Source organism: Engystomops pustulosus, chromosome 2, assembly GCF_040894005.1.
Source record: "Engystomops pustulosus chromosome 2, aEngPut4.maternal, whole genome shotgun sequence".
Lineage (NCBI taxonomy): Eukaryota > Metazoa > Chordata > Amphibia > Anura > Leptodactylidae > Engystomops > Engystomops pustulosus.
The window spans coordinates 112,056,665-112,078,136 of NC_092412.1; the positions used below are offsets into that span (position 1 = coordinate 112,056,665).

General features: G+C 40.7%; 2 protein-coding genes across 2 annotated transcripts; one reads left to right on the top strand and one right to left on the bottom strand.

Moving 5' to 3' along the window:
- Positions 1 to 2: 2 nt before the first annotated feature.
- On the top strand, positions 3 to 4,872 carry TRAPPC2 (trafficking protein particle complex subunit 2). The gene is made up of 5 exons (XM_072136055.1): positions 3 to 160; positions 2,001 to 2,114; positions 2,731 to 2,873; positions 4,285 to 4,372; positions 4,459 to 4,872. Exons 2-5 carry the CDS (start codon positions 2,022 to 2,024, stop codon positions 4,555 to 4,557), a joined length of 423 nt encoding a protein of 140 aa, XP_071992156.1. The 5' UTR covers positions 3 to 160; positions 2,001 to 2,021; the 3' UTR covers positions 4,558 to 4,872.
- Positions 4,873 to 8,186: 3,314 nt separating this feature from the next.
- ZBTB11 (zinc finger and BTB domain containing 11) lies at positions 8,187 to 21,436 on the bottom strand. Its single transcript, XM_072136056.1, has 11 exons — positions 20,977 to 21,436; positions 19,435 to 19,664; positions 17,713 to 17,944; positions 15,295 to 16,436; positions 13,468 to 13,641; positions 12,969 to 13,184; positions 12,569 to 12,713; positions 12,348 to 12,465; positions 11,336 to 11,494; positions 10,992 to 11,167; positions 8,187 to 8,974 (listed from the first exon to the last, which is right to left on the bottom strand). The coding sequence occupies exons 1-11, from the start codon at positions 21,284 to 21,286 to the stop codon at positions 8,457 to 8,459; spliced, it is 3,420 nt and encodes a 1,139-aa protein (XP_071992157.1). The 5' UTR covers positions 21,287 to 21,436; the 3' UTR covers positions 8,187 to 8,456.
- Positions 21,437 to 21,472: the final 36 nt, after the last annotated feature.

Below are 21,472 nucleotides of genomic sequence, written 5' to 3' on the forward strand. Positions count from 1 at the left end.
CCTCAGCACGAAAAACCTAATGTTCATTGTAAATAAAGTTATTACAGAGCGGAAATGCGGACGTCTGAAAGTGTGATGTATGACGTCATCTGGTGGTGACGGGCTGACTGCTCTGCGGGTGTAGATCTGTTGGACTGGGGTGTATGGTGACCTGGCAGAGGTGAGTAATGTGCAGCATAGCACCAGAGGTCAAAATTCAAAAAGATTTATTCACATGTGCATAAATCTTTTTGAATTTTGACCTCTGGTGTTGTGGCTCCCTCCTTCAAGATTGTTGACTCCTGGTTTCCGGCATCAGAAACTTTGGCCGCGGGCACCACCACAAATTGATCCACACTCTAAGAAGGATTGCTGTCCTACCTCTCCATTGTCTAATGTGCAGCATAATTACGGCAGAGCAGTAACCTGCAGTTATATGGAATATAGTAATAGAATCATCATAGGTATGGGTGACACAGCTCGGACATCTGCATGGGTATGGGCGACACAGCTCGGACATCTGCATGCGTGTGGGCGACACGGCTCTGGCATCTGCGTGGCTGGGGGCGACACGGCTCTGGCATCTGCGTGGCTGGGGGCGACACGGCTCTGGCATCTGCGTGGCTGGGGGCGACACGGCTCTGGCATCTGCGTGGCTGGGGGCGACACGGCTCTGGCATCTGCGTGGCTGGGGGCGACACGGCTCTGGCATCTGCGTGGCTGGGGGCGACACGGCTCTGGCATCTGCGTGGCTGGGGGCGACACGGCTCTGGCATCTGCGTGGCTGGGGGCGACACGGCTCTGGCATCTGCGTGGCTGGGGGCGACACGGCTCTGGCATCTGCGTGGCTGGGGGCGACACGGCTCTGGCATCTGCGTGGCTGGGGGCGACACGGCTCTGGCATCTGCGTGGCTGGGGGCGACACGGCTCTGGCATCTGCGTGGCTGGGGGCGACACGGCTCTGGCATCTGCGTGGCTGGGGGCGACACGGCTCTGGCATCTGCGTGGCTGGGGGCGACACGGCTCTGGCATCTGCGTGGCTGGGGGCGACACGGCTCTGGCATCTGCGTGGCTGGGGGCGACACGGCTCTGGCATCTGCGTGGCTGGGGGCGACACGGCTCTGGCATCTGCGTGGCTGGGGGCGACACGGCTCTGGCATCTGCGTGGCTGGGGGCGACACGGCTCTGGCATCTGCGTGGCTGGGGGCGACACGGCTCTGGCATCTGCGTGGCTGGGGGCGACACGGCTCTGGCATCTGCGTGGCTGGGGGCGACACGGCTCTGGCATCTGCGTGGCTGGGGGCGACACGGCTCTGGCATCTACTGTCATTTCATTAGGGGAGGAGGTGATAGAATTTTGACCTCATAGAGGTTGTTCCCCAGGGTCCATTACTAGATGAATGAATTGTTATTTCAATCAGAGTCACTATTACTAAAATCTGTCGCAAAATCTTTTTTCTATAGAAATCAATAGTAAAACATCCGGATTTGTGTCTCCTGCCCCATATTCCTGTCAGACGCTGCTTTGTACATTGGCCAAATCAATGTGGGAAACCATAACATTGGAGAAAAAACTCACCGGCTTCTTAGCGCCCCATGTACTACCGTATATAGTCTGTGCTGCGGATTCAATAAGAGCCGCCATTATAGATTCCATGAAAAGACACAGAGTGTACCCTATGCTGCTCTAGCATATGATAACATTTAGACTAGGAACATTTATTACTCTTTTTGTAAAAACACTCTTGGTGTCCCGAATTAAAATTGCTGCTCCACTAGTAGCTAGCTAGTCATATGAAGATGTGTTCCTCAGGTGTCAACTCCACCTTTATACTATTGACGTCCTCACTAAAATGTATAAAATGTGAATATCTCATAGTGTTTGCTTTCATGAAATAAAACCTATAGGATCCCAAGATTGGTGTTCAGCTGACAGTAAAGCAGGTCGTAATCCTAAATAACTGATAGATTTCCAGGTTAGTAAAATGCTATAAACCCCATTGTATCTGCATGTATTTTAGGTATCTGTAGTTCTGAGGACCATGTCTGGCAGCTTCTATTTTGTGATTGTGGGACATCATGACAATCCAGTATTTGAGATGGAATTTTTGCCTCCAGGAAAAACTGAATCTAAGGTATGTGGCTGTTTATTGTGTAGTTAAACATGTACTGTATTTAATACCAACCATAGGATTTAATAACTTTTATCTACCTATCATATACAAGCAATGTTCAGTATAGCTGATGCATGAGTAAAATGTTTTGATCCCATAGATTTTGCTTCTCTTTGGTGTGAATTGGACGCTGGAATATTGTGCTACATTCACACTGTTTACTTATTATTGGTCATTTTGTTTTTCTGACAACGGCGCAGTAGTCACTGATAACTGGCACCGTCAATAATTAATATTGCTTTAAATGATCCATCTATAAAAGCTTAGATACTTCAGGGGAGATCTATCATACAGTATCAAACATGATAGAAGCAACGCCCCTCCAGCAGATACATCAAGAGGCTGAGACTTCCTGATAGATCCGGCAGGAACCCTGCTGCCACCAGCACCCCCTCCACACCCACTTAGCAAGGAGATGGTGTGAAGGGGAAATAATCACAATTGCTGGCGTTTCACCAGTAATTGTGATTATTTGAGGGTTTGTATGTCAGTTTTCTGATGTAAGAATTCTGTTAAACGTCCCCTAAGATTCCAGTAATTGCAAAATGTATTATTGTATTTTCCATATTTTCTCAAGGACGATCATCGTCATCTAAACCAGTTCATAGCACATGCTGCCCTGGACCTTGTGGATGAGAACATGTGGCTGTCAAATAACATGTACCTCAAGACTGTGGACAAATTTAATGAATGGTTTGTTTCTGCATTTGTCACCGCTGGACATATCCTTTTTTTTTTTCTTGTTGAGTTACCTGCACTGTATAGAAAAATTTCCCTTTTACTACAATTTACTAAATTATAGAATTTAAGGGTTATGGTTTTGTGGGTTATGTATAAAGTGCATGTTTTATGTAAACCACATGTCTGCGTAGACAACTATGGGGCAGATTTATCAAGCTGTTGGTGACAGAATTCTGTCATAAAATGCACCAAAATCTGTCTGTAATTATCAAGAGTTAAGACTGTTCTTCTACAACTATTACAACAAAAGGGGCATGGCCTTGCATCAAAAAAGTCTGTGTGCTAAAAAAAAAAAAACAAGCCTTACGCCGTGCAAAATGTATCATAGGGTAAGATAGTTTAGTCGTATTCTGCTTTGTCTTATCTTACAACACTTTTGGTAAATCTGCCCCTCTGTTTACATCTGCATAGGAGGATCCAACAGGAAAGTTGCAGATTCAGTCACATTTAGCAGACTAAAAACACAGAAGGTTTAGTCTGGCGAAAATACAAAAGAACAGAAACTGAATAGGACTGAGTCATAGGGCTCGACACGTAGGGCAATAGTGACTCTGCACTCTTTGTAATAGCAGTGCTCAATGTGGGATCCTCAATCCAGCTTAATATATAGAGAGAACATAGCACACACTGAAATGAATTATTTTTTGTTTTATTTCAGTGAATATTTCACATAATAAAGCCAATGATGAATGTAGATCTTAACTATAAGGGGTAGTAGTAGGAATGGTGATGTAGTGGAATGGCGTGTGTTAGGTGTAATCATGGAATATATTATATTCGATACTGGAATGGAGGGAGCGGTATAAGGTAGAAAGAGAATATATTTAAAGCCACTATCTACAAGTCTCTTACCGTTTATTTTGTTTTAACCTGATCTTTACCCTATGGGGCAGCAAGGTGGCTGAGTGGGTAGCAGTTCTGTCTTGCAGCGCTGGAGTACTGGGTTTGAGTCCCACCCAGGTCAACATCTGCAAAGAGTAGGTTGTTTCCCCATGGGGACAAGGACCAATTTGGCATGCTTTGTGCAGTGCTGCGTTATCTGTAGGCGCTATATAAATAATTTTATTAATTACCCTATATCCTTCTATTTTCTGGCCAGATCTCACTTGACAAAGGTCGCGATGACCGAAACGTTGCAAATCATTTTGATCTGTATAATATATATCTTTTGTTAACACACTACGGTGAAGGCTTATTACGATATTCATTATCCATATGAATATTTGACAAGGGATCTGTCCCTACTGGGATTTCAATTTTTCTATTTCAATATCTCAACAATAAAGTTAACATCCTAATGGAGACCTGAACATGTTTCTGGGCTCGTTAATGTCGCTAGAAATCATGTATTTTACCATTTCAGAACTTTCCTTAGCATGTTTCTGTCTTTACATATGAGGTTAATCATGCTGCATGATGTACGACAAGAAGATGGAATTAAGAATTTCTTTAATGAAGCTTATGACTTGTACATCAAGGTCTGTGTTATATCAAGTCCATGTGTGGTCAGACTGCTTATCTCTATATAAATTTGCATTTAAACCTATTACTTTTATTTCTGCAGTTTGCAATGAATCCATTTTATGAAGCAAATACTCCAATACGATCAACTGCATTTGACCGCAAAATACAGTTCCTCGGGAAGAAGCACCTGCTCAGCTGAATAAAAATGTGTATAGAACAGCTCAAGAGTGTAATCCTGCATATACTAGTCTGTGGTGGCAGCCTCAAGTGAATGGATGGTTACGTAGGATAAATCTAAAGGATGTGGGAAGCAGACATGAGTCTTATGTTGGATTACTTGATGTAAATATAAGGCCATGTATATATCTTATGTATCTACGATTTGTAGATATCGGTAATGTTTGATCAAATCCTGACTTATTTATTTGTATTCCATCTGTAAAAATTGTTGGAGAACTTACAGATGAGGTTGTGTGTAATGTCACACTTTACAATAAAGACTTCAGATACAATGGATTTCTGTTTGTGGTTTGATGAAATGAAATAGTCCACAGGTTAAGTCTGTGAAACTAAAATGGGATCACACTCTATTATCAATAAGGTCTCTGGATCTTTGTCTGCAGCATGCTTTCACACCTGTGTAGCGTGCCACGATGCAGAGGACAACTTGTTCTGTTCCATATAGTGAGCCTTTAAAGGGAACCCATCAACACTTTTGCCATGCTGCAGGTGAGAATGCACTGTAAAATAGTTATGAATGTAAGCTTTAACATTTTATTTGAATCCCATATATATCTATCGCTAAATCCAGTACATGGAGTTGTGTGGTCTCACTTTTCCCAGGAGAGTGAGTCATTGACATAGTTGTATGCACTGCAAATCACCCTCCTTGGTCTGAAAAAGATGGCTCAGTAATTTCCCCACTACTAGGAGAAGCTGTTTGTCACCAGGCAAGGCCTAGTTAACATCTTTGTTTTTTTTATAAATATATCTATTATGACCAGGGCTGTGAAGCAGGTAAGCCAAATCTGTCTCCTGAATTTCCTGACTCCCACATACATCTGTCATGTTGAAGCTACAAATTTGCAGTAATAACTCTTTATCACCATTATGATACATTAACTAATTTATTTAGGTAGAACATATTTATTGAATACAACCTTAGAACTATAACTTTAATAAATTGTAACTATGCAACACTTATGTGGAGGGAAAAAAGTTTAACTAAAATATATCAAATAGTATTTGTTACCTCACCTCCATTGGGTCCTCCTTCATAGGACCTCAAGTTCGACCTAAATATTGTGGTAGCCATATGGGCAACATCTAACAATTTCTAGATATAGAGAAATTGCCTTATGAACGGTCAGTCTTTCAATATCAGGCTTTTATTTGGAAACAGGTCACTAAGTCTCACATTATATTGCTGCACAGTCTAGCAGTGCTACATAACATGAAGGCTTGGCTTCTATACCTATAGTACTTTCATGTGCGTGTTTCGGGATTTAAGATATTAGAATACGAGGTGAAACCTGTCCTGTGTATAGAATCGCTCAGAGCCGTTAAAAGCAGACAAATATAAAGCAGTATACAGAGTGAACATACACAGGTAAATCCTGCCCTAATCCAGTTTTCCTGATCACTCCAGAAGTTCTAAGATAAATGCAGACATTTTTTTCCCCTCTGATCTGTAGGGGAGGAGCTTCACTACTGAGAATGAGCAAAAAGTGCATCCACATTCATTAACTAAAAGCCTACATTCTTAGATCAGGAGTAGAACATTTAAGACCATTTGATAATTCCCCAAATTCTGATTAAAATAATACTGTTTATTCAGAACATACTGCAGTGAATTAGCTCCACCAAAATGGTCTCTAACTATGACCAAAAAGCATATGAATAACACAACTGTAAAAATGGGTCCATTAAATCTTATCTTTGTGTAGTCTTTACTCCTGGTCTTACCGATAATTAATTACTGAGGTGTAAACTGGTCCCAAACCTAAAACACTCAATAAGAAATATCCCTATTATTCTAGTTACAGTGTCATATTCAGGGTATTATCACCTGTAGCTTGGTGCCTTGACATGAAGTGGATGACCTATTCCCTCTAAACTTTACTTTTACTAAACCTGCAGCATGTCTTTATGTAGCTGGGATCTATCATTCAAAATCTGCCATCACTAAACCAGCCACACCTGTGTTGTATGCTTACAGAATGCGCCCAGTGATGTGAGGTTCACAGTCCACTACTGCAAACCTCTTCCACTGATGTGCCTAAGAGTCAGTTGCAAGCCTCTTCCTGTTCTGTGCCAGAACTCACAGGTCTGGAACCGTACAGAATGTACCCAGCCTTCCTTCAGTCTTCCAGACACTTTAATAACATTCTACAAGATAGATGAACTAAATCACAATAAGGGGTCTTGGTCCATCACAATCCAATTGGTCAGCATCCTCTGGATTCTCTTATGTTAATTTCTTGTGTGTCTGAACACAAATCTCCAAATACAAAATTCAAGTGAAGTTTAATATGTATATCCATGGCCTATTACGGTCCATACTATAGACATATTTATTTGTACATCTTACCTGTGTTCCTTAGTGATGGTTCTCCTAGAGGGGAATAAGTGCTAAGTAAAATAGGTAGGACATATAAATAATATCCATGCGGCATTAAAGGGGTTCTCTGGAGGTGTCTTCCAAAAACAGCACCTCACCTGACCATGGGTAGTGTGTGGTATTGCAACTAAGCTCCATTCATTTCTATACAGCTGAGCTGCAGTACTGGCAGTAACCATGGTCAGGTGTGGTGCTGTTTTTGGAAGACTGCAGCCATGTTTTTCCACCTCCTGAGAACCCCTTTAAGCTCAACAGGAGGGGAGAGCATGAAGTCAGAGCCTGAAGAGAGTGGGACTATGATAATGTGCCCCAGAGCCCTTCAGGCTATTTAAAATAATACTTTTATAGCAGGATTTAGGAGGCTATTATCTTTAATAATGGTATGCAGATGTGCTCTTGATGCGTTACAGGGGGTTAAATAATCTTGTAGATTTCCTTTAAGTAGGTGATATAGAGCATGACAGTTCCCCCATTAATTTGCTAGGGGTAGCTTTGTCCACCTTTATCCCTTGCACTTCAGACCCAGCAGTAGGAGTTTGAGAGTAAGTTAAGAGGTCCTCAGGTAGACCAATCTGAATAACTTTCCTAATGAATGTAGCACTTGGGTGCAGCATTTTTAATCCCTTTTTCTTTATAAAATTCAGCTGCTTACACCCTTTGCAAAGTACCCTTTTCAAGTCACTACCAAGAGGCAGCTATTGATTGTTAACCAGAATGTATAGAGTTCATATCCATATTTGTCCATGGTTTCTCCTCTGCTGGAGAGGTGGTGTATGTTCTCTAGACCGGTCAGATCTTACAGCTTTTTTTAGAGACCTGCTGAGCATTTCTCAGTTTATCCATTCTCTGTCACCAGTTTACACTGCCTATTCTTGTATCCCAGGACTGTAACGATGTTTGGAGCCTTCCTTGTCCCACAATTGAGGCTTCAGATAAGGGTAGAAGTCACCTTTGCTCTTCATGGCTAGGGCAATCAGTTGTTGTACATGTGGTTTAATGGAGCCAACATCAGCAGCCAGACCAAAAAGGTCCATATTCACCCAACAGGGCAATACACAACGGTTTATGGTCCTCCCAAGCTCAGTGATCCATCTGCTCTTCACTAAATAATTATTATTATTTATATAGCGCCTACAGATTATGCAGCGCTGCACAAAGCAACTAAATTGTCCAAGGATCTATAACACTCAAGTAAATAGATGCATTGCAACTATGGAAATTTAGTTTAATCCAGTTTTGTTCAATAACATAGGTTCAAAAACCTAAACTTTACATTTACATAAAAAAAATTATTACAACTTATATTGTTAGTTTAAAATAACCATAGCTGAAAGAACGGTATTGAAAACTAACTTGTGCAAATTCACAAAACAAAGCAATTAAATATTTCTTTACATGGGAGGGGTCACATACTTTATTGGCAGAGTAACTGGTAAGTGCTTCATTATGTACAGCTAATTACACATTTCTATAGTAGGTCATAGGACCTCAGGCACATTGCTGACCTCCACTTCCACAGTCTCCATGTGATCCGTCGCTTCAGGAAGTTTAACCCCTTGTTGCTGGGATAATACATAGTTAACTACTTGCATGATACTTTGGTCAGACAGAGAAGACACTGCTGAACTATTTTGAGCATTCGACAGATCTTCAACGGATTCAACAACATCTTCAGTTACTAAAACAGTCTCAATCTCTTCTGTTACAATCTCGGATTGTGACTCTACTTCATTTGGAAGAAAGCTGACAGCATGTTCAACCTGAGTTCCTTGATGATGGAACTGTAAGCTGTCCTTCTCCAACATAATTTTGCAAGGTATATAATTGCTATGATACTTGGTCATGTGTTTCCGTAGATTGCGGGCATCTATGTAGGCTTCATTACACACAGGGCAAACATATGGCCTCTCTCCTGTGTGTGTCCTTACATGTCTCTTAAGGGATCGGGCATCGGCCCAGGCTACTCCACATGTCAGGCACTCAAAAGGTTTCACCCCTTTAGGAGAGAAAAAAAATAGAAAAAGAAATTAGCTGGCAAGTAAAAACTTTTTTTCATATAGTTATTTAAAATGTCTTACTTTTGGAAGTTTCTCTGACAAAGCAGGTAATATCCCCCCCACCCCTCCCTTATGTAACCAAGGAGTCTCCTGTCAGCACACCCACCGCTTCTGAGAGACCGTATAATGGTATAATCCATCTCAAATGTGATTTGCACTCATGACCCAAAGTATCCAAGGCAGCAAACCAGTCAAGACATCTCCACAGTGATGCAAAGAGAATTGTCCACAGCATGGGCAAAAACGCAAGAGTAGATACACAGTTTGTGCATCAATACCAATGTTAAAATTTCAACAGAGGGTCAGAACATAATCATTTAATTCAAACAAATACGCCAACACCCTGAAGTCCACCTACATAAATCCTGACTTGTACGTTTAACTACATACTAAGGGGAGGCAGTAAGTGGAGATTTGAGCCACCTTTCCCATATAGCACGGAATAGCTTTTTTTTCCTATTGACGAACACAATTTTTTTTTTTTTTTTTTTTTTTTTTTAAAGGGGGGCAGGTATCATTGACTTAATCCAGTCTCACAAGGTCGAGGGGTGGGCTGACATCCAAAATCTGCCCACTGTTTTCCTGGCACAATAAAACATTTCAGTGAGGAAATATGGGGATATACAGACATCTCCACATACAAGCAATAAAAATACATTACATCACAAACTAGGAAGCAGATACATTAAAGGAAATCTACCATCAAAATCCATCATGAGAAACCAGGGACATTAACTCATAGATCCAGGCACTGACTGTGGTAATCGCCTTATATTTATTATCCATGGCCTCCTTCCTTCTAGCATCAATGTTTGAAATTATGCTAATGAGGCAGAAGGCCTTTCAGGTCACTACCAGATCACCTCTTTAACAACCTGTAAAGCTACAGTAAACTGTGGACAAACCACCTGCTACCTTGGCACTCACCCCCTTTCTTTGGTCTGCTGTAAACAGCAGAGGAAGTTTCAGCACACAAAAGCACTTCAAAATTATCATAATTTTAAAAGTTGAGTAAGTGTCCCTGGATTATCATGATGGATTTTGATGGTAGATTTCCTTTAAACATTCCAAACAACAGGTATAAAGACACAGTAAGAAGGATGTGCTTTTCCATTTTTCCTGAAACTAAGTATTTGGATAATCAAAGTAGATGTTGAAAAAGAAAAGATCCATAAGGTTCAACCTATAATCTAACAATGCTCCTCCAGAGGAAGGCAAAATAAGTTACTTTCTCTGTATTTAATTTTGCTGGCTTTGTCTTTTACAGAATTTATTTTGCTCTATAATCCTGTAATGCTTTACACACCTAAAACAGGAAAGTAGTGGTAACACGTGGATCATGGCGTAACTGTACGTTACCATATACACCAACAGAACGTACATCTCCAAATATAGAGATCTATGGGGACCAATTTTATATAAACTATAACAAGTCACCCAGTAATACAGGATTCATTACAGGTCCAAATTAATTCAGTCAGTCAGTGTTCCTTATGCCAGCAGCACACAAAATGTTTTCTATCAGACTGTCCGTATTTAAATTGTCAACTAAATTGTGTCTGGTTTTCTACGTTCTCTTAATTCGGAATCTCTTTGGAATAAATACACAAAAAATGGACTGCACTCAGGTGGCATGACAGAGCAATCTTCATTTTCCACACACCCTTTGGCTTCTATCACAAGAACCAGACCAAAATACAGCATGCAGCGAGTTTCTCAGCATGGTCCAATGATATGGGCAGAGAAACGTCCATTTACCCATAGACATTATTGTATTTATATACAGTCCGAGTGTACACTTAGACTAAAGGCAGGCGGCACACATACAAGTTAGATCCAACGTAGTGATTTTAGTTTAGCTTACACTCACACACAAGAGTTTGTCGACTTAACAAACCCCAAGCACTAAAACATTTTCTAGTTCCAGAGTATAACTAGTCCCTTTCCTAGATTTACCTTCATGATTGTTCACATGTCTTCTGAACTCTCTTAGCTGGGTAAATGTTTTTCCGCAATGATTACACACCCTCTCAACGTTCCTCTTGATTCTTCCCTTCTTGCCGTGAGTTGCCTTATTGACATGTCTCCTGAATAAGGACTTCTCAAAGAACTCCTTCCCACAAATATTACATCTGAGAGAATGAAAAAGGTGGATACATTTTTAGAGCACAAATACAGACCTAAAGGAATGGGCAGATATATACATAACTTCATATCTGCTCAATAAAGTATAAGGTTGTCTTGTCTTATCTTTTCAGGACAAACATTCCAACCGTTATCATACATTAGGATATCCTCACCTATACGGCTCTGTAACAGAATGCGATTTTACATGCGAGTACCAGTCTTTCTTCCAGCTGTAACACTTGCCACAAACTTCACACTCAAAGGGCTTCAGACCAAGGTGTTTATTCATGTGCTGCTGCAGGTCCCGTGCTTCAGAGAAACATCTTTCACACCTATGTTAAACATGAAATAGTTAAAATAAATATTTTTATTCACCCAATGGAAAATTAATTGGTCGCTTCGCTATTAAAATGCATCGAAATGAATCACACATACAGCGACAACATACAATTTACAATTACTAACCCTACTATGCAATAGAGATTCCCAATTCTCTAACTCTGTTTTTGTCCTGTATTCTATTACAAATTCATTACATTAAATACTCAGTACAATAGACTTCTAAAATGTAGCTAACAAAGGGTGACTAATATTAATGGTGTGCAGCAATCATAGGAAATACAGCCTAGCCATGGATTTTTTAAAGGAGACCTAGCACCAGGATCAAGGATTGTAAACCAAGCACACCAACATACAAGTATGTTCCCCCTCTGCCAGGATTTGCTCTTCTTTTAGCTTCTTAAGCCCTTGTGTAAAAAAAGGGCTTCAAACATTATGCAAATGAACCTGATGGGCTCCAAGCCCCATTTACACCTATGGGGCTTAGAGCCCCTTAGACTGATTTGCATTATTTTAAAAGCTTTTTTGTAGGGGGAAAAAAAAAAAAAAAAAATGGGCATAAGAAGCTTAAAGAAAAACAGATTTTGCCAGAAGGGACCCACAACAATATGTTAGTGTGCTTGGTTTACAATCTTTGATCCTAAGGTAGATGTCCTTTAAATACTGACTCCACATCAGGATAAACTTCATTAGTTACTAACTAATGAAGCGTATCCTATCCCGCTCAATACTTGTGTGACCAAAAAGACTATTAAAATGATAGCGTACAGAAAAGGAGGCAACATAGGTTTACCTTGTATACTTATTATGCCAATATTACTGTGAGGAGAAAATATGGACACTTACTGTGTGCATTGGTATTGTCGAACCTCAGGCTTAGGCCTGTGTTTCCTCAGATGTTTACTAAGACCAGATGCTCTATGGAAAGATTTTCCACACGTTGTGCAAAGGTACTTCATTTCACCTAAAAATTCAGTAAAAACAAAAGTCAAAGGAAACATCACTGTAGACACCAGACATTCACTGGAAGATGTTAGCACAATTAAAAAAGTATAATTAGCATTTACCTGTATGTGTGCTGACGTGTTCCTGCAGATTGCGGTTTGTGACAAAAGACTTATCACACATGTGACATTTGAACTGTTTATGTGTTTCATGTAAAGCCTGGTGCATCTTTAAGCCATGCTTGTGAGTAAAACCCTTCTGACAAATCTTAAAAAAAAAAAAAAAAACTATTTAACAATTCAGATACAAAATTGGTTTGGCCAGTAGCAAACAAATTAGTACATTTACACAAATAGGCATTGACTAGTTTTAGTTGAATTAGTGCTCTTCCCTAAAGTCGCCAGTGCTGAAGTTATAGGGCGTAACGGACCATAATGGACACTGGATTTCAAAAAAAGAAAAACTTGCACAGAAATAAAAATGTCCTCTTGGGAAATGCATTAGTAACTAAATTTTGCTTACCTGGCATGTATGTGGTTTAACACCGGTATGTTTGAGCATATGTAACCTCAGAGAGGCCATCTTTGGAAGGGTTCTGCCACAAATGTCACATATATATTGTCGTTTGGTCATTCCTTTAATCTCCTTTTCCTCCACAGCAGATGGCTCCTTTTTGCGAGTGTGTCTGATCAAATGGGCACGTAATGAGGCTCTGTATTGGAACTCCTTCTTACACAGCTGGAACACAAAAATACAATTGTCAATTCTTTTCATGCAATGAATAGGTTTCCATTTTTTAAAGATATATGTGGATTTAATTTATTGTTTGGCCCCACTATCCGTCCATGCCCCTGTGGATGTTTAGATAATGGGAAGTCTGAGTAATGCATAGTAGCTCAGATCAAATAGGACAATGGGGCATTTTGATACTGGACAACACTAATAAAATTGTAGACCGACTACCAAAGTTATGTATGATCTTTGAGACACTCATGTACCATAAAGCATAACTCTGACTTACCGGGCATTTGAACTCTTTAACCTGGTCATGCTTGACACTGTGCATGATAAGGGCGTACTTGCGCTCAAACACCATGTCACACTCCTTACACTTGTGCTCCTCTTCTACGTTGAGAACTTCTTTTTTAGATGGCAACATTCTCTTTTTACCTCTCTGCACCAATTTCCTAGCAGCCTTTAGAGAAGGAAAAGTTTTTTTTATTAATCTTTACTTATTTATCACCAAATTCTTTAGTGCTTTACGAATTATGGAGAACATATAAAAATAAAATAAGACATTACAGAGTAACAACAGTCATATGCAACATTAGGAGTGAGGGCCCTGCTCACAAGAGCTTACATTCTATGAGGATGAAGGGGTGACCTAAGAGGTAAAGAGCTGTTTAACGGTCCAGCCATTCGTTGTAAGGGAATGGAATAAAAATGCTGTTGCTTTAACCAGCCATCAGCCACCATCTTATATATAGAGTCCAAGGTTAATGGGACTGCAGAGAAGCCAGGAGCTTGGTACCTGGTGTTTGCTTGATAACAGATGGGGGGGACACAGGATGGCGGAATGGTATTTTTGTACTTTATTTTGGCATTAAACCATTCATTCGATTACAGGCAGTCCCCAGGTTAAGTACAGTATAAGTTCTGTAGGTTTGTTCTTATGTTAAATTTGTATGCAAGTCGAAACTGTTTATTTTGTAATAGTAACCCCAGCCAAATTTTTTTTGGTCTCTGTGACAATTGCATTTTAAAGATGTTGGGTTGTCATCAGAACAAGGATTTACAATAAATCTTAATTGCAGACACATTTGATAACCTTTACAGCTGATCATTGTAGCCCAAGGCTAAAGTACACTAAATTACAACATCCAGAGGTCCGCTTGTAACTAGGGGTTGTCTCTAAGTCAGGTGTTAAGTAGGGGACTGCCTGTATTTGAATATGAATATATGTGTGTGTGTGTATAGATAGATGGATAGAAAATGAGAGAGATATAGATATTGTTACAAGATAATGAGAGTCTGGTGCAAAGCTGTAAATAGTAAGCTTCCAGTACTTCCGAGTTGGTGTCTATTCTGCTTTTTGAAGGAAGTCTTTACAACAAAGCCATAAGGTAAATGCCATAACAGAAAGAAAAAAAACATCTAAATTGACATTTCTTTGAAAACATTTTCGGAAATCATTTGTATTCAATGAAATGACAGCTTTCAAAGCACCATACACCAAAGTAAGATAATTAAATGGTAGTATTTTTTTTTTTTCGATTTTTTTTTTTATTATTATTATTATTATAGAGGTTAGTAATAGATCACAAAACCAGCACTTGGTTATGGCTTGTGGAAATGAAATGAAATACACGAGGAGTGGTACTGAAGGGGTTGAGCCTAGTGGGCAAAGTGAAAATTTCATTTCATTGAACAGGAAGCGACATTCAATTATTTGTAACCATGCCCTTTTCTGTTTATCAATTTGTTATCATGCAGGAAAAATTCTATTTAAAAGGAACTTGTCACCAGGAGACCCAATTTTAGCACTCCCCCAGTTCCCACAGAGCATAGTACATACACTGCCAAAGAGTTTTTGTATTAAAAAAATTGTGATATAGTACCTTTCAATGCCATGCCAATGCTCTATGTCCTCTGGGAGTGGCTATAGATGAGCGGTTTCCCCAGGTGACCTTTTCAAATATATGAAAACTGCCATCACTCCTCTATAGCTACTCCTGAGTGATGGGAGTTATTCATATATTTGAAAAGGACACATGGAGGATACCTGATACTTTAAATTTGTACTTGCCATTGTTCAGGTGTGAAGCCGTTTTTAGAAGAAAGTATGTACCTGCTGTACTGCTGACTTTGGGACAGATTTTCTGCTAAAGTTCTTCTTTTCTTTGCCTCTGTGTAACTGTATGTATCCACCTTCTTCAACAGAGCGCTCTCGTAACTTGCTTTTATAAGGGTCCATTTCTGAAGGCCCTGAACTCTCAGATGTGGAATCTGCTCCGGAAGACTGACCACACACCTGTGAAGAGCTAGTTCGGTCAACAGCAACTCCTTCACTAGTTGCCTTATCAACATTAGGGCTTATTGGGGCAGTGGCGCTTACTTCAACAACTGGTGACATAGATCTCTTACGTTTTCTCTTCATGGTTTCTTTAGTCTTTGATTGGAATTCTTTTCCCTCATCTACATCCATATCCACATCTTCACATTGTGAGCTTTCTACATTAAGACTAGTCTCCCCAGATTGCAAGACATTTATGGTCACATCTGTCTTCTCCACTACACCACCACCATCATGGCTGGGCAACTCTTGTGATTCAGATACTTCGATATTAGTGAAAGATGGCTGTGTTTCGGAGGATTCAGAAGCAAGCTGCACTTCAGATGTAAAAACCTCCTGAATTATTTCTACAGTTTGCTGAGGCTCAGCTGATGACATGTCAATGACAGTAGGAAGAAGCACTGAACCGGAATTTGAAATGTAAATTGCTGTGGTGCCATCAACAGGGCTGACCTGGGAGCTGTCAACAGGGCCAACTGGAATTTCACTGTTATTTGTTTGCTGTAATGTGGTGGCATCAACAGATAAAGTTGTTGAAATGGTACTTGGTTTGGAAATATCACTTGCCATCATTTCTTCTGTAGCTTGACTTTTGACATTTTCCAGGGTTATAATCTGTTGACCATTTGCCATTTCCTTCACCACGGACAACTGTGGAGCATCTGCATTCCTTGTTTCTTCCATCTGGACGATCTGGACGCTTGCTTCTGAAGCTACAGTTTGAACATCTCCTTTCTGGTACAGCGTGAGTTGCTTTTCCTCCATTTGTTTATGCACTGCTACACATATGTCTAACACTTCCTGCATGTAGAGGTGGCGGGCAAGCATCACCAATTCAGCCATGCTGCAGAAATCAAAGCACAGTTCAGAGGTGTATGCAAATTCTAGCAGTGGCAGGAAACTGGCCTTGCAAAACCCTAAAATATAATAAGTAAACAAGAACAATATAAACATATGATCATATTTAATAGCATTTATTAAGAAAAAGTATACATTAGTCATTTTTATGGCATGAAACCTCTCAAAATCATCATGTATGAGAAACCACAGCTAGAACAATATTTTTTGCGATCCAATTCCTTTAACCCTTGTGTGTGTCCACCCTCTTCAGCCCTCTACAAGAACATTAACAATTATGTTTTTGGTGGTCAGTATATATGGTAAACTTAAAGGACTTGGTGCAAGTCTAAGTTTTCCCCAATCATAGGCTAGGGGATAACTAGCTAATTGTTGGGGACCCCCAGCTCTCCAGAAAACAAAGATCCCATTCTCACTGATGGCTGGCGTGGCAGTATGAGTATGCATCCTACGACTCTATTCACCGTCTACGGAAGCGGTTGGAGATAGCCAAGCAATGTGTTTGGCTGTTTCTATAATCTCCGTTCTCTAGAGAGCTTGGAGTCTCATGGTTGTGATCAGTGGGGGTTCCAGTAGTCAGACTTTGACTAACCATATAGTTATCCCTTATATTCTAAAAGAGGTTGGCCACGTTGCTTAAAGTATCTTGTAATGTGTGGGGTGCAGGATATTAGATAATTTACATAAAAAAATATGTCTATTAAAAGTTCTGCACCACTTTCTTGCCATATAAATACAAGTCCTTTGGTTCAGAAAATCGTCCACCTATTAATGTCCATAAAATGGCCAGAGATAAATTGTTATGTGATCATAAATGTCCATGTGCATGCTGTACCATCCAGGACATTATGATTGTACTCAGTCTCATTGTGGTCACTACCCTATAGTGCAGACAAAGGGTATCCAGTGACTTCCATTCACACCTTAGCCTAGCACTGTACATGGAAGTGACAGTAATGATTTAATATTATAATAAAGTCCTGGCAGGTAGAGAATGCACAGATTGACCAGGGACAGTTTAGAACCATGTAACCTCCTTCTGCTGCCATTTTATGGACAGGAATAGCGGCTGATGAGGTAAAACACATTTCTGAACCAGGGGGCTTGACTTTAGATTTCAGGAAAGTGGTGCATAACTTGTAATAGAGGTATATTGGTAAGATACAAAGTTAAAGTGGACGAACTGTTTAATATGCCTCTGCAAAGGGCTACCACCACGTAACAGATGACAACCATGTTATGTTCTTGACTATGCTTCTAGCATAACTTTACAAAATGTAAAGACTGATAAAGATAAGTCTTCTACAAAGTTAATATAAATGTTGAACTTTTTACCTGAAAGATCCACAAAAGCTTCATGGCTAGAGACTGCTCCCTTTTCTAAGAAGAGGTCTCGGAAGTACTCGCTGCTGGCAGCCAAGACTGACTTATGGGCCTTGTATGCCTCTCCTTCTATAAGAAGTGTCACATCACAGAACTGGTTAGCAAGCCTCTGCTGGTTTAACTGCTCCAGGACGGCTTGGCCATGCTTAGGAGAAGACTGCCTCACAATGCCTTTACTGTCAACCTGAGGGAAAGAGGAAAAAAAACTATACATGAGAACAGATTAACCAAGAAGTCTGCATCTGCTTTTCCAGGCCCTTTTTGTTTTTTCATTTCCATTTTTCACTCCCCTTCAAAAATATATAACTTTTTTATTTTTCCACGTAAAGAGCTGTGTGATGGCTTGTTCCCTGCGTAACAAATTGCACTTATTAGTGATTAATAAGTATTAATTTACCATGCCATGTACTGGGAAAAAAAATTCCAAATGCAGTGAAAATGGTGAAAAAAGCATTTGCGCCGTTTTCTTGTGGGCTTGGATATTACAGCTTTCACTGTGCACCACAAATGACATGTCTACTTTATTCTTTGGGTCGGTACGATTACAGGGCTAGCAAATTTGTATAGGTTTTATAATGTTTTCATACATTTACAAAAATTAAAACCTGTACAAATTTTATCTTGTGATCTTCTGACGCTAATAACTTTTTCATTCTTTGGAGTACGGAGCTGTGGGTGGTGTCATTTTTTGCTGCTTTTGACGTTTTCAACGCTACCATTTTTAGCACTGTACGACCTTTTGATCACTTTTTATAGAATTTTGTATATTTTTTAAAATGGCAAAAAAGTGGCATTTTCGGCTTTGGGAGCCATTTCCAATACAGAGTTGAACGCAGTGAAAAAATTTTTGATAGATCAGGCATTTTCAAATGCAGTGATACCTAATGTGTTTATGATTTTTACTGTTTATTTATATTTATATCAGCTCTAGGAAAAGGGGGGTGATTTGAATTTTTTTATACTATAATTTTTTTTTTATACTATAATTTTTTTTTTTTTTTTTTACTTTTTTCAGACTCCCTAGGGTACTTTAACCCTAGGTTGTCCGTACAAGTCTTATCAAATACTACCGTACTACTGTATGGCAGTATATGGAGATTTTCCTCCTCATTCATTACAATCTGCTCATAGCACACAGTAATGAAAGGGTTAAAACGAGGCAGGGGCACCAGCAGCGATTGAAGACATTACACCCGCGATCGGTGCTAGCATCGATCACGGGTGTTACCAGTAAGTATTTGGTGCAATATGCACCAAATACTTACCAGCTATGGAGAGGGCTCAGCCTGTGAGCCCTCTCCATGCACCGGGACCCGACACGCTGCATACTATTTCGGGGCGCGTTGTAAGGGGTTAAATGGCGTTTTCCAGCTTAGTCACGTTGCTAACCTGGGATGACCAAGACAGAACAAAGCTGGAAAAACAACAACATTCTCTTGGTTATGGCTGACCTGGATACAGAAGGAGTAGTTTAGCTACTTTGTAAAATATAGAGACGTTCTATCTCCTCTGTTGATTCTGGAACCAATGACCTCTACTATGAAAAGGTCATCAAGATAGAAAATCCCTAAGCTTTCAAAATCCCTTTAAATATAATGTATGGAGGAAAAATGGACTGTAACAAAATAGTATAAATGTCAATAACAGAGAGTGTAACACAATAAGAACACATACAAAAACCAGTTCATGCTTTGCCACTGGCTTCTTTTTTGATGGTTTAGGATCTGTGTTTGCTCCAGATGCCGTGTTGCTAAGTTCCTCATCTGTTTCATTGCCATCTAAATGTGCTTCAATCCCAAACTCTTCCAACATCTCCGAGGTATCACTGGAAGCACGCGTGCGGTCAACCTTTTCCTTGCATTTACTGCATCCCTTGATATAATCCTTCATTTGCTTCAAAATACCTGAATATGATGAAAAATAAAATGTTGAATAAAGCAACTTTCAGGTTGTGCTGGCAGTGTCAGTCTACTAGAAGAACCAGGGGATGTCCCAGAACATACAGGCAAACTGATCCAAACACCACTATTCATCAAAACAAAGACAAATTAGATTTCTGTTCAGAAGTACATGATGGATGGGCTGGCTTTGACTGGCAGGAACACACAATAGACTTCTGTGGGGACTGTTGCTAATATATTGCATCAATCCAAGAATTTCTTAGCTGTTTACCTCTGAAGCTATCAAGACACAGGACTTCAATTTACTCAAAAACCAACATGGTTTCTGTGTCTTCCTGCCTGTCACTGAATAGTAAAGGTATGTTCCTGAGAAGACTAGTTTTGCTATTTGTTTCACTACCTTCACAATCATTATACAAGGATTCATATGTAACATTGTCATTATAAAACACAAATAAAACCTCAAAATGCAGTCACATAAAGAAAGTGTTTAATCGGATTTTGGGGTGGTCTTCCAGGCAAACTTCAAAAGCTTTCCTTTGGATTTGCAGCAGGAAACCCCTGAGTCATGGTCAGTAAGTACTTGGATGTAGAGTGATGCCTACCAGAAGGTGGGCCAGCACAACCATAGTAGTAGCTTGGCACAGACAATGCATAGGGCAATGGACAGTGCAAAGACTGACTTCAAATGCCCCCATCAATACAGACAAGGGAAACCTTTATTCTGATCCTCTGACAGATCATCAGCCCGGACATAGTCTTAGGTATCCTAATGTGAGATTGGGTGATTATGGGTATGTGGTCAGAGCTAAAGGGTTACCTTTCTCAGGTGCTGTACCTAACATCACTGCTTGTATACAGAGGCTCTGTGGTAACATAATATGAACTGCACACAATCGCCTAATCCAGAGGAGATAGTGGGTGCACAATGTCATCACTGTATATACAGGGACCTGCAGCAATGGGAGGAGTCACACCAGAGAGAGGTAGGTAGGGAGTTCATTATTTTCACAACACCTGAGGCCCTTGTAGCTTCTTCCTATTACATGATGTACTTTTCTGTATGTACTATTAGTATACACATGTAGTCTAGCAGCCATTGACTAGGTGACATGAGAGATAAGGACTACATGAGGTCACAAGGGATACGCCACACGTGTACCTCAACCAGCCAGACAGACTATAGAGCTCATAGTGAAAGCAGTTATCATAAAAGCTGGATGCTGATTGGCTTCTAGGCCATCATCCAGCTCCGAAAATGACATGGGCACCCAGGCGGCACAGGGATGGGTCCGCACCCCACACGCCCCCTCACCTCTCCACCAGTAGCGCTGGGATAGAAGGTGCCAGGTCTGATGCCGGGTCAGGTGCTCCCCTCCCGCCCCGATGTGCGCCTTCTCTATCAGGCCCTTCCTGCGCTCCTGCTGCAGCACCACCTCCAGCTCGGTGAAGCGCTCCTTCTCCCGATGCCTGCGCTGGTAATACAGCGTGCCGGAGCGCACCACATAGCAGGCTGCAGCCTTGCGGATCTTGCGCTTGACATTGCCTTCGGTCCCCGGAGCGTAGGGCTCCCGCTCGTTAGTCAGGTAGCGTAGGATGGCAATGTAGCTCTCTTCACTAGACATCCTCCTGCCGGCGGAACTCGGGTGCACGGCTCCTCAGGGCGCCGCTAGCGCTGACAGCTCCACGAGGAACTGCAGATATCGGAACGTCCGGCGAAGGCACTTCTCGCGGAAAGACAAAATGGCTGCTGCACCACCGGAAGTGAGGGAAATACTATGGGCGGAACTAGAAGACTGTTACTATCAATG

Excerpts from the sequence above, each read along its gene's own strand:
- ZBTB11 (XM_072136056.1), bottom strand. The coding sequence starts at position 21,286 with ATGTCTAGTGAAGAGAGCTACATTGCCATCCTACGCTACCTGACTAAC. Across the intron at positions 11,495-12,347 it reads CGACAATACCAATGCACACA|GTGTGAAAGATGTTTCTCTG; the intron begins GTAAGTGTCCAT and ends TGTTTAACATAG. Across the intron at positions 8,975-10,991 it reads ACATGTGAACAATCATGAAG|GGGTGAAACCTTTTGAGTGC; the intron begins GTAAATCTAGGA and ends TCTCTCCTAAAG.
- TRAPPC2 (XM_072136055.1), top strand. The coding sequence starts at position 2,022 with ATGTCTGGCAGCTTCTATTTTGTGATTGTGGGACATCATGACAATCCA. Across the intron at positions 2,874-4,284 it reads TCTGCATTTGTCACCGCTGG|ACATATGAGGTTAATCATGC; the intron begins ACATATCCTTTT and ends GTTTCTGTCTTT. Across the intron at positions 4,373-4,458 it reads CTTATGACTTGTACATCAAG|TTTGCAATGAATCCATTTTA; the intron begins GTCTGTGTTATA and ends TTATTTCTGCAG.